Raw genomic sequence first — 13,491 nt, 5'->3', positions numbered from 1 at the left:
GTCCCTTATGCTCAATAAAGGAAAGGGTTCTACTCCAGGATGTTTTTGGTTCCAAGGAAGGATGGCCCCTGGAGACCCATTATAGATCTTTCCCACCTAAACACCTTTCTGAAAGTCTCGTCCTGTCAGATGCTGGCTTTGCCCTCTCTCAGGGTCATAGGTTCATAGATTTGTACTAGGCTAACTACCCTTGTGGGCCATTTTAAGCCTAGCTAATTACTCCATGTTAGAATCAAACCTTGCACCTTGTGTCTGTAAGGTAAATACCTTAGCTGTAATGCCAAACTCCCACCCTAAATGCTTACTTGCCCTTCCATGTTTTCAAACCTGCACCTACTGCACATGAGGATGTAACTCTACCCATTTAGCTACATGGCTATCCCTCTCATTCTTCCCCAAGCTCATGGTGTCATTGGACATCAAAGACGCTTATCTTCACATCCCCATTCACCTTCAGTTAAGGAAATTTCTGCATTTTTCTGTTGCTTCCTTTAATTTTCAGTTCTGTGCTTTGCACTTTGGTCTCTCTACAGCACCAAGGGTCTTCACGAAATGCTTGGCTCCTGTCATAGCATTTTGCAGACTGCAGAGAATTCAGATCTTCCCTTATTTAGACTAACTTCTTATACAAGCCCAATCACCAGACCTACTTCAGGAGACTTTCTTTCACCATTTCCCTTCTAGAGAGTCTCGGCTTTACTATAAACTCCCAGAAGACCTCTCTGACCCCTTCACAAGACTACATTTTTCTGGGCTGCAAGATCCAAACAAGAAGCTTGCTTTACTACCCACAGAAAAGGAGCCATTCCTCACCTCTTACATCCATAACATCTTACCTCAACAATCTCTGAATGCCAGGGACTTCCTACGCCTCCTGGGGATCATGGCATCTACTATTTCCATGCTTCCCTGGGCCAAACTGCACATGAGGAAAATTCAGTGGTTTCGAAAGACTCTCTGGATGCAACACTCCCACCCCCTGAATTTCATGATTCTACTCCTACCCTGCATAAAAAAGGACTTGGATTGGGGGATACTTCAGGTAACCAAAAATCTTGGCCTCCCGCTACGGTCAGCCCTCCCTTCTCTAGAGTTACACACAGATGCTTCAGACACATGCTGGGGTGCAACTCTACAGTCCTGGAGGGTCAGGGAGGTGTGGTCTCTTCAAACCCAAGCTTATTCCAGGGTTGCTGAGTTGGTTCACCGACAGCATCACTGTTTTATGGTATGTCAACAAGCAGGTGGAACAAAGTCTTACCTTCTATGCAGATTAGCCCTATACACTTGGAAGTTGGCCCTTCAAAGCCAAGTCTCCCTTCAGGCAGTTAACTTCCCTTGGCTCACAATGTAGTGGCAGACACATTAAACAGGTCTGTGACCCAGTCCTATGAATGGATGTTACACAGGAATGTTCTTCTGGACCTAATCCATTGTTGGAGTATGCCTCAGATAGATCTCTTTGCCTCCCCCATGAACAGACAACTTCCACAATTCTGTGCTGGGATTCCACACATGCATGGAAAGTGGACGTTCTGCCATTTTCTTAGAAGGAGATGTTTCTGTATGCTTCCTTCCCTTACCTCTGCTCCAAAAGATCCTGCTTAAGACTCAGCAGGAGTGACCAAAAATCTTGCTGGTTGACTCCCTTTTGGCCAAGGCAGCATTGGTTCTCCCTTCTCCTGCATTTAGCCTGGGCAGTCATCACAAGTTACCTCCCAAGATGTATCTACTAATACAAAACAAGGGAACCCTGATACATCCACAGCTGTCAGCTGTAAACCTGGTTGTGTGGGTGATTAGGATTTGATTCAGTTTAGACACCTATTTTTCAGAATGGAAAAGGTTTTCCATCTAGTGTTGCAAGAAGGATCTACAGCCACTGTTAGTGGATGTTCAGTGGTTTTATCCTGTCTGTGTAAACTGATGAAAGGTGGCCTATCCCTAGTCTTCAGTGAAGGCTCACCTTTCAGCTATCTCCGTTTGTCTGCCTATGTCACCCTCTTTAGCCTTGAGGTTAGAGGTGAAACTTTTCCTAAAAATGCGTCTTTCATGTTAGACCACCAAGGAAACCAGCTCCTTCTCCTTGGGATCTCAATTTTGTGTTTGAGAAGCTTACATTGGCACCTTTTGAACCAGCAAATTCCTCTTCCCTGCAACATTGTACATGGCAAACAATTTTGCTGGTCACCATTACATCTGCTAGAAACGTTTCTGAGCTGCAAGCTGTGATGTCTAATCCTCTTTTCATAGTTTTCCACAGGGACAGGGTATCCTTGTGTACCAGCCCTTCCTTTATGCCTAAGGTCGTTAATGAGTTATCTCTTAACCAGTCTATCAGTCTTCCCACCTTTTTTCCTTCTGCTCAATCTAAAAGTGAGAGAATCCTGAATTCTTTGGATGTGCACAAGCAACTCGGATACTACCTGGATAAAACTAAGCCTATCTGTAAATCTGAGTGCCTGTTTGTGTCTTACCACCCAAGGGCCCTGGGTCAGAAGGTTTCCAAGCAAATCTTTTCTTCTTGGATTTGTAAAGCTATCTTTGTGTTACTCAGCCAATGGTAAGGGCCTTTCTAATCCAGTGAAGGCACACTGTACTAGAGCAGTATCCCCTTCTGGGACTTTCTTTAAAGCCTTGGACACATGTTCTATCCTGGAGACCACTACCTGGCTCTCTCTGTTCATACCTTCACTAAACTTGAGAAACTTGATGTCATCTCCAAATCCAGGGCTGGTTTTGCCAGAGCTATTTTACGTGGCTTTGTAGAAAAAGCCTCTGCTGCTCCTCCTCCCCAGCTTTCCTAAGCATGAGCTTTGGCATTCTCCCATATGTGAGGAATACTGCAGCATATGAATAGAAAGACAGAATAGTTGTGTAAAATCTTGCCATAAACATATATGTCCTTCTCTTCTATATGCTGCAGTATTGCTAACCCCCCTGCCTTCCTTTTGATGCTTGCCTGTCTTTACTGGTGATATGTTTTTCACCTAGGCTCAGGCTGGTGCTTGGCGACATTTAGTTCTGAGGTTTGTGCTTGCTGATGTCCACTTTATACCTGATATCCCTTTATGACTGACTTACTGGAGAGATTGTGCTGGGTCACGCATACCTAGCAGTAGCATATAAACTTTTGTATTCTGACCAGACGTACGAGTTAGCTGGAGGCTAACTCCCATATGGGATGAATACTGCAGCATATAGAAGAGAAGGACATCTATAGTTATGGTAAGATTTTACACAACTATTCTTTCTCTGCTTTACCCTTTGAATTATATACTGCACCAAGAGTGTTCAGAGTGTCTAGCTCCAGATGTTCTTCATCTCACATTGCTGCAGTCCTGACACTTGGGTAGTCCGCTGTCCCAGTCGGCCCGAATACCAAAGTATTAGGTCGGTCGGTACAAATGCGCATGACCGACGCCATTTTTTGCCGCATGGTCTGATGCAGAAGCAGTTTTGCAAGTGCAGGTTGGCGTTCTGAGATTTTCCAGTTTCAGACCGGGAATATTTTGTTTTCTTGCCTCAGTATTTTACCGATGTCAGAAAAAGTGAATAACTGTATTTCTTGTGGGAAACAGATACCTCAAAGGAATTACCATACCTTGGGAATACCTTGCTTAGGGCCTGAGCACGAGCGTGGTTGGCTGTCGCCTTGTGCTAGATTTAACAAACGCACTATAAAGAGAAGATTAGATTGTGCCAGGTTAGTTTTGGGAAGCGGTGTAATTATAAAATGCCGCCGGATGCTCCGCTTCATCAAAAAGCGCAAGGACAAAACAGCAAAGCCTAGGCTGGAAGAACCGTCCGTACCGGACGCCGGTTCTTTAGAGGGCTCGGTGGAGCCAGAGGTTCAGCCAGAAATTTCTTTGGAATCCCAGGGAGAGACTTTATTACTGCAAGATGTGACCTCTCAGGAGGTAGGCCAGGCGGAAGGGGCTTCTCAGGTAGCTGTTCTTCCCTCCCTTCCTAAGGTGGTTAGGCCCTCCTGCTGTTTCCAAGGCTTCTCCCAGGGGCAGGCCAGGTTTTGTTTCAGGTGTTACCCCTAGTTCTTCAGGGTCTGTACCTAAGAAGCATATGCTTAAGATGGCAGAAGATTTGATTACAATGATTAGAGGTTCTATGCCCTCCTGATAAGAGGCCTAGGGTGGTACCTGAGCTTGGGAGTTTTGAGCAGTGTTCGATGCTTCTGAGTCTTCTGAAGACTTGCAGGAGTATTCCTTACTCTGATTCTGATGTAGATGATTCTACTCCTTCTGCTTCTCCCCTGAGGATTTTTCATTTTCAGAGACTCTTCATTCCATGAGGGAGCATTTTAAATGGGAAGGTCAGGATTTCTCTGATTCCAGGAAAAGGCTGAGGGAATTTTTGTTTCTACCCCAGCATAGGCCTTTAGCTATACCTCCTGTTCTAGATGTGGTGGAGGATGTTTTTGCAGAGGCTTCTCTGAACCCTGATTCTTTGCCTCCTGCTCCAGTTAAACCGGATAGATATTATAGGGTGCCTGAAGCTCATAAGTATCTTTTAAGAGTCCTAGGGCAGACCCAGAAACTGTTTCACAGGGGCCTAAAGGTGTTAAGGCTTCTGTTGTTAAAAATCCTGTTCCTCCAGATAAAGAGGCAAGGGCTTTGGATAGATGGGGAAAGAAAGTGTATACTTCTTCCACTTTGGCCATGAGAGCTTTGAATTGCCAGTTTCATATGTTGAAATACCAAAATTATCTCCTTTCACAATTAAAGTCTAAGGTAGATGCTTTGACGGAAGGTATTGAGTGTAAAGAGTTGCAGGATTTAGTTCATGTTTCTGAACAGGTGGGTAAGCATTCTTTGCAATGTGGTTTTGATGCTGTGCAGGCCTCTTAGGGTGGCTGCCACTGGTTCGGTTCTTCGCAGGCACGCCTGGCTGAGGGATCAAAATTTAGCTGAGCATGTGAAGACAAGGATTTTAGATGCTCCTTTACAATCTGATGTGTTGTTTGGTTCGCCTGTGGAAGCAGTTCTAAAGAAAATGGAAGACAAGGCTAAGTCTATGCAGACTGTTAAAGATTTTTGCAGGTTCAGCCTCCAAGTTTAGTAGAAATTGGCCTACCAAGGGGTGGACATATCCTGCTTATGATTCCCAGTCTAGGGGTAGGTCTAGACGTGGTAGGGGCAGAGCTCAAGGTTCTTTTAGGCCTAGAACAGGAGTTCACCTACTCAGTCTTCTGGTGAGGGCAGGGGTCAGTCCTTTCAACAGACCCAATGGATTCAGCTGCCAGAATCTTCTCTGGCAGCACCTTTGGGAGGAAGGTTAGCACTTTTCAAAGAAAACTGGAGTTTAATTACCCAAGACAGATGGGTATTGGATATCATTCACCACGGTTACAGGTTTTATTTCCATACCTTGCCTCCTTTCAAAGGCATGCCAGACATTCCTCCTCAACAAAGGAAAGAGGCTCACAAGCAAATTTCTCTGTTACTCCAAATAGGGGCCATTCAGCCGGTTCCTGTGCCAGAAAGGGGCCTAGGATTTTATTCTCGCCTGTTCCTAGTACCAAAAAGGGGAACACGTGGAGACCAATTTTGGATCTATCTATCCTCAACACTTATCTGGACATTCCCAAGTTCAAAATGTTGACGTTACAACAGCTTTTACCTCTGCTGGGCAAAGATCACTGGATGGTAACTTTGGATCTCAAGGAAGCTTACCTTCATGTTCCTATCAGACTAATTTGCAGAAAGTATCTAATTCTCATTATCAGTTCTCTGCATTGCCCTTTGGCTTATCTAAGAGTATTCACAAAGGTTCTGGCTCCAGTGATAGCTTTCTTCAGGCTAAAAGGAATACAAATCTATCCTTATTTGGACGATTGCCTGATTCTGGCTCAAGGAAGGACGTTCTTCTTCAGCATTTGGAATATGTGATAGCAGTGCTAAGATGCCTAGGGTATTCTGTGAACGAAATAAAGTCCAGTCTAGTACCCTCTCAAGACATGTGCTTTCTGGGTGTGAGACTGAATACAGCAACCCAGATGGCCTTTTTAACCCCGGACAAACAAAAGAATCTTTCTTTACTTCCATCAACTATCTCATCAGTCCGGCTGACTGCAAGGACAGTCCTTCAAGCCTTAGGGTTCATGGCATCTTGTATTCTGGTGCTTCCCAATGCCAAACTGCATATGAGGAAGCTGCAATGGTATCTCAAAATGTATGGACACAGCACTGCCAGGATTTGGACACTGTCATTCAAATAATTCCTTGCATTCAGAAGGAATTTTGTGGTGGGCTCAGGAATGTCACCTAAACAAGGGACTCTCTGTGACCCTGCCAGAGGCGAGTCAGATTCTAACGACAGATGCCTCAGACACAGCTTGGGGAGCTCATCTGAATGGAAAGTGGATACAAGACTAGTGGCCTGCCAGACTGCAGCATCTACATATCAACATGAAGGAGATGTTAGCAGTCCAGTTTGCATTACTGGCTGCCAAGGATATACTGCCTCCAGGGCAGGCGTTGATCCTAACATACAACACAACTGTCATGTGGTACATCAACAAACAAGGGGAACACATTCTTATCCTCTATGCAGGCAAGCAATGATTTTGTGGGAGACTGCAACTGAATCTTCAAGCAAGGTTTCTGCCAGGAGCACAGAACTCCTTAGCAGATGTGTTAAGCAGGCAAATCATGGATCCCCACAGTGGAAACTGGATCTTCATGTATTTCAGACATTGACAGTGTCATGGGGAACTCCAGACATAGATCTGTTCGCTTCTCCACTAAACCACCAGCTGCCAAAGTTTTGAAGGTTTCATCCCACAGCCTGGAAAGTGGATGCTCTTTCTTTCAGTTGGAAAAATCTTCATGTGTATGCCTTTCCACCTCTGCCTCTCCTCCCAAAGGTACTTCTAAAGGTCAGACAAGACAAGCCAAGGATGATTTTAATAGCTCCAGATTGGCCTCGCAGCACTGGTACCCATTGCTGAGGAGTCTGGTAAGGAAGCCTCCATGGCCCTTACCTTTGATTCCACACCTATTGTCTCAGAAGGACGGCATCTACTCAATGTCAAGCTTCACTCTCTTCATCTAACAGCCTGTCATATTCTGTTTTGAACCATAGCAGGTCTCAGCTTCCTCAACAAGTTTTGAATGTGATTATGGAAGCCAGAAGACCTAGTACAAGGAAAGTGTACGCAGGAAAATGGAAGAGATTTTCATTTTGGAGAGCAGCAAAGGATTTGGATGTTTCTGAGCCAAATTTGAGTGTGGCTCTTCAATATCTTACTGAGTTATTGGACAAAGGTTTGTCTTTCTCTTCCATTAAGATTCATGCTGCAGCAATTTCAGCTCACTATGATTGTGACCCACCATTGTTTTCTCATCCTTTGTTCAAGCAATTTCTTAGAGGGGCAAAGAATATAAGACCCCGAGCTCCTACTCCTGCTTGGGACCTCAATTTTGTGTTGGAGAAACTCACTCTACAACCTTTTGAGCCTGCAGCTACTGCTGAATTGAAATATTTGTCATGGAAGACTGCTTTTTGTTAGCCATTACCTCTGCAAGAAGGGTGTCTGAATTGTAGGCCCTTATGGTGAGCCTTTCCTGATTTTTCATAAGGATAGGGTATCTTTTAATCCTTCCTTTATACCTAAAGTGGTTTCTAGTGTGGCTTTAAACCAAACTATTCATTTGCCTACCTTTTATGCAAATCCCCAAAATAAGGGGGAAAAGATTTTGCACACTTTAGATGTACACAGGCAATTACGTTATTATTTAAGCAGGACTAAGTATTTTAGGCAGTCTCAGCAGTTGTTTGTTTCATTTGCTTTGAGTTCTCAGGGTAAGCCTGTGTCAAAACAAACTATTTCTAAGTGGATTGGGTTTTGCATTACTTTCTGTTACTCCCATCATGGCAAGGAGATTCCAGCTGGGATTAGGCCTCATTCCACTAGGGCTACTGCCACTTCAACAGCATTTCTAAGGGGGGTGGCAACTAAGGATATTTTGGAGGCTGCTACTTGGAGTTCAGTGCATACTTTCTCTAAGCATTACCACCTTCCTCTCTACTCTAAATCTAGGGCTGGTTTTGCCACTGCTATTTTACAGGGCATGTTGTCAGCTCCTGCTTCTTTGTGATTTGCCATCCTCCCTCACCTCTGCTTTGGGATTCTGACTGCAGCAATGTGAGATGAAGAACATAGTACAGTTTTGTACCTACCATAAATGTAGATGTTCAAGATCCACATTGCTGCCTCCTTCCCTCTGTGTTTAGGGGTGGTTGTGTGGGTGGGATTGTACCTTTCTGACTTTGTATATATTGTACATATATTTGGTACAGGGTGTTTGGTGTGTTATTGTTTTTGGTTTGGCCTTATCTTTTAGGGTCTTCTGACATCTGGGGCAAGAAAAGACTGAGGAAATGACGCCGGTCATGCGATTACTGGGACAGCGGACTACCCAAGTGTCAGGACTGCAGCAATGTGGATCTTCGAACATCTACATTTATGGTAGGTACAAAACTGTACTTTATACCACATTGAAGGCTACAGGGTATCTACATTTTTCAAAATTTCCATATTTAGATGACTTGCTTATCTTTGCTGAGTCTTTTTCAAAGTGTCTGGAATCTCTGACCTGGGCAGGAGATCTTTTACACAAGGTGGGATTCCAAGAGCGCATGCAAAAGTTTCTTCACTCCTCTCCTCCTCACAGAATTGTGTTTCTGGGATGTAAACTAGACACCCTAGTTCAACAATCTTTTCTTCCACATGAAAAAATAGATCTATATCTAGATCTATTTCTAGAGTTTTCCACTCAGATGTCAGTCACTTGTGCAAGAATAACTCAGGATTCTGGGTCCCATGGCCCTATAATTCTCATGATACAACTGACAAGACTCCACATGAGATAGTGGTATCTCAAGTCTCTTTGGTCCCAACACCAAAACCCTTTGCCTTTTCAAATCTCAGCGCTGGGGTAATAAGAAGAGAAATCACTTGGTGGAGACAATAAATATCCCTAAATCCAGGTCTCCCATTCTCCATTCTTGTTCCAAATCAGCCAGTCACCACAGATGCCTTGGACTATGCTTGGGAAGTAGTTTCAGGAGGGATAAAAGTGCAAGGAGTGTGGACCACCAAGGACAGACGCAAGCACATAAATATAAGACACGCTTCACCTGATTGGGGTACTCAACTCTCTGAGTTATCCTTTGTCCCAGGACCTCTTCAGATTGTTACGGACAATACCACAGTCATGCAGTACAATCATATGCAAGGGGAGACCAGATCATACCACCTTTGCAAGCTAGCTTGGGATATAGCTTCACAGCACAATCTCATCCTGCAGGTATTCAACATTCTTTTGGACCAAGGTTACATGGCAGACAAGCTTAGCAAGACAAGGGCAGACCTCATGAATGGAAACCAGATGGGGGGGGTCAGGGGAGCCTTCCAAGATTTGATCAGTCTGTGAGGTGTTCCTCAAGTAGAACTCTTTGCCTCTTCTTAACAATCAACTGGCAAAATTCTGCTCCAGAGCTCCATGCAAAAAGGCCTGGAAGACAAATACTTTTTCCTTTCATTGGACAGGCATGTTCCTGTCCATTCTACTAATATACAGGGTACTTCTGAAAATTCAGAAGGAATCCACAAGATCATTGTGGTGACTCCCTTCTAGCCAAGGCAACTGTGGTTCTTCATTCTTTTGGAAATGGCCAGAACCATTTACCACAAGGTTCCTCACAGAGTGGATCTACTGACATGAGCAGGAGTGTTTGATACCTTCTGACACCAGTCATCTTCAATTGACTGCCTGGATAAGAGGTTGTTAATTCCTTTTAGGTACTTCTTTACTGAAGACATGCTAATGGAGGCAAGAAAACCTGTTACTAGAAAATGATGTATTACCAGATGGAAAACGTTTTCTATTTCATGCCAAGATCATAACCAGTACTCATGCTGGGCTAATTGTGCCCTGTTTTACAATATTTGTAAGAGTTGCTGTCCTATGGCCTGTCTTATTCTTCTGTCAAGGTTAATTTATTTACCATTTAAACATGTCCGCCCTTGATCTTCCTCTTTCAATGCAGTCTGATGTCAAAATGTTTTTGAAAGGGAGTTTTGCATAAAAGGCCTCCAAGAAAACCAGTAGCCTCTCCTTGGGATCTTAATTTTATGTTCAGGAGCCTAACACTTGCTTCATTTAAATCCGCTAATTTGGCTGAGTCAAGGTTCTTAACATGGAAACCAGTTTTACCGATTGCTCTGATCTCTTCAAGAAGAGCATCTGAGTCACAAGCCCTTATGGTGAATCAGCATGACCTCGTGTTCCACAGGAATAGGGTTTCTTTGAAAACTAATCCTTCTTTTATGCCTAAAGTAGTATCAGAGTTTACTTAAAACTAAACTATCCATATTCCCCATTTTCTTTCCTGAACCCAAAAATGAGGGAAAAATGATACTGCATACCTTGGATGTCCACAGACAACTCTGGTACTGTCTTGACAGAACTAAATCTTTCAGATCTTTGGATTAATTATTCATTCCTTGTGAAGGTAAGAAGAGACAACCTGTGTCAAAACAGACTATTTCAAGATGGTTGTCTAAGGCAGTTTATTATACTTACCACAGCAAAACTATTCCAAGCAGAGTCAAGGCCCACTCTAGTAGGCCATTGACTTAATTTATGTTTTTTTGTAAAGGGTATGATTCCAAAAGTATTTTAGAAATGGCAACTTGGTGGTCCTCTATCCATACTTTTAGAACATTATAACCTTCATTCCATCTCTAGGTCTAGATCAGGCTTTGCAAGGACCATTCCATAGGGGCAGATGGACTCTTCTCCTTCCACTGCCTAAATATAGTAAGCTTTGGTAGTCTACCCATATAACTAAGGCTACTGCAGCAGTGATCAGTATGATGAACATAGTACAGTTGAGTAAGTAAACTTATAACAGTGGATGCTAGAATGATCAATACTGTAGTAGCTGCTCCCTCCCTCTACCCTCCTTGCTTTTTGACATGTATATTGCAGGGTGTTTGTTTTTTGTTATTCTTAGCATTGGGCTCAGCCTCCCTCTGTGTGTCAGCAGGAAGGAGGCTCTGAAGGGCTTGGTACCCAAACTTGTGTTTTAGACAGCTCGAACTACATGACAGTTTGGGCAAGTGGAAGGTGTTGTGAAGCTTTGGAAGCTGGCTGGTTATTTTATCCTTGTCAGGATATAACCCATATAGCTAAGACTACTGCAGCAGTAATCATTCAAACATCTAGTGTTATGGTACGTTTACTTACACACCTGTACTTTATCTCCCTTTTCTGTACAGCCATGCCACATTCACAAGCTGATAGTCCAATATTTTGTTGTAGAATCTTACAGGGCTTTGAAATGTGAAGTATGTTTGCACAAAATTCAGTATTTATACTGAAATTTACATTGCATATTTAAACATTAATGTTATGTGTATTCTTGTAATTTTGTTTTATTTATTCACTGTCACATGTTGACTATGTGCATTTCGTGTTGCCTTTGATGTTTTGGCCTTGGTCACTGCTGAAAATTTTTGTGGAACCAGTTCACTTACCTGATTAACAGTTGATGGATGGATAGATAAACAGTATTCCTTTGAAGTTTCTTACCTTGAAAAATGATAATTCTATTGGCATTTACTTTGTCTGGGACTGTTTGAGTTGCAGTTTGTATTTAGAAGCTTGTGTGGATTTCCTTAAAGATAAGCTGGCCTTCTGTTCAGATTAATAAATTGCTTTCTAGTGTTTTTTTTGCACATTCTTTGAATCAGAATATTTAACTGCCATCTTTCTGTCATTCTTCTGAGAAAATGCAGTTTGGTGAATACTGCACTTTCTGGATCCTGGAAGATAGCTTTTTGCAAACATTTCCTGGACAGAAGACTTTCTGAAGTCTTATCAAGTGTTTTCTTCTTTTGCTGAGATCTAATTGAGTGTTTAAAAAAGTAAACCATCTGTATTTGGATTGCAAACTGTGAAAGGTTCTGTTATGATTTCGTTTGGAGGAGTCATGGGGCTCATCAGAGCTCATTCTTGTAGAGGTGTTGCAACCTTCTTTCAGAGAGTGCATCAGAGATGTGTATATGTGAAGTGGTGATTGGTTCACAAGGCATTTTTGTCATTATGAATTACACAATAGACTGTGCCTCAAAGCTAGAGAAGGCTGTGCCGCAGACTTATCCAAGTGATTATGACTGGACCCTCTGTCTGGACTGCAGGTAGCCATTATTCCTATCATTATATAATGTCGAAGGATGACATATCACAGTATGCCTTTATGAGATGCTCACCATACAATAGACAACTGATTCCTTATTGTACTGGCTCCCTCCTTCCCTATAATAAAAATCTGAGTTTTTGCATACATTTTCTACATGTAGTGCTAACATATTGTGGTACAGAATGAGAAATAACTTCAGAATGTAAAAAGTGCCTTTATAGCTGGATTAAGCATATTGCTTAGTAAAAGAGTGCAAGAGATTTATAACTGTAGAACTGATAATGTATCATTTTGAATTACTGTGGTTGGGGTACATTTTAGCTTCTCCTTTTCACCATGCCTGAATGGAGGAATACCCTGACTGAGTTTTATTTAAGGGAAGTTAGTGACTGAGATCATTTTGGAAGAGGGATCTGGCCCTTAATACGTTTCTGTTATGTCTACAACCTTTCTACTTTTTCCTAAGGATGTGGCTCTGAGAACTGGTTAGATCTCATTGGGACTGGATTGCTCTTTGTTTTGCAGTGAGTGACATCTCAAGCGATCATCCAGAGAGGCTGTCTATTGATAAGCAAAATCTTACTAGAAGAACTAGAGCCTTTAAAGGAACTGTATCATAAAAAATAATGAATTATTGTGAAGTCATTAGAGTTTGCATTATCTGCTCTTAAGGTAAGTAAATCTTACATTTGTACTTCATATAGTGTGTGTGCAGTGGTTTGACTTCGTAAGGAATTTGAGGTGTTCAGTATTTGGACAGGTTTATCATTTGGACTGGTTTTGCTAATGATTAAATTAGACTTTGTATCCTTATGTGAAACTTGAGCATTGCTATGGATCTAGCTATTTTCAGTCTTATAGGTTTGGTGGTTAGCATATTCTTTTACTGTGTAATTGTTCATAGCTCTATGCTGCATGTGGTTTTGAAAACTCTAGAGTTTAAACATTAAAGAACAGTAATATACATGCTATTCACTGTTTGTAGCCTAATAATACAGTTTGATATAATTTTTCCAACTGTTTTGCAGGGTAATATTGCTAATCAGTGAACTCTACTGTAGATCTTCCTGCCACACAGTTGCACTGCCACTGCTTCTGAAAGCACTTGCTTTGTCTCGGGAGTACCAACTCCAGTATTTGGCTTCTGAGACCATTCTTCATTTAGCATGCTCACAGGTGAGTTTCTTTTTCTTGACGTGTTTGAGAGTAGTAAAACTAAGAATATCTTCATTATATCATTAAAGCTTGACTAAGTATAAAAGGTAG

At 42.4% G+C, this 13,491-nt stretch overlaps 1 protein-coding gene across 1 annotated transcript in view; it reads left to right on the top strand.

The window, feature by feature from the left end:
• ANAPC5 (anaphase promoting complex subunit 5) overlaps positions 1 to 13,491 on the top strand; it is a 1,323,163-nt gene that overhangs the window by 1,086,281 nt on the left and 223,391 nt on the right. The window contains exon 19 of the mRNA XM_044069767.1: positions 13,254 to 13,401. Within this exon, the coding sequence (XP_043925702.1) occupies positions 13,254 to 13,401 (148 nt within the window). The remainder of the gene's footprint in view (positions 1 to 13,253; positions 13,402 to 13,491) is intronic.

Source organism: Protopterus annectens, chromosome 4.part0, assembly GCF_019279795.1.
Source record: "Protopterus annectens isolate FY-2018-M chromosome 4.part0, PAN1.0, whole genome shotgun sequence".
Taxonomy (NCBI): domain Eukaryota; kingdom Metazoa; phylum Chordata; order Ceratodontiformes; family Protopteridae; genus Protopterus; species Protopterus annectens.
The sequence above is the reverse complement of the archived record's forward strand: the minus strand, read 5'-3'. Positions and strand labels throughout refer to the sequence as shown.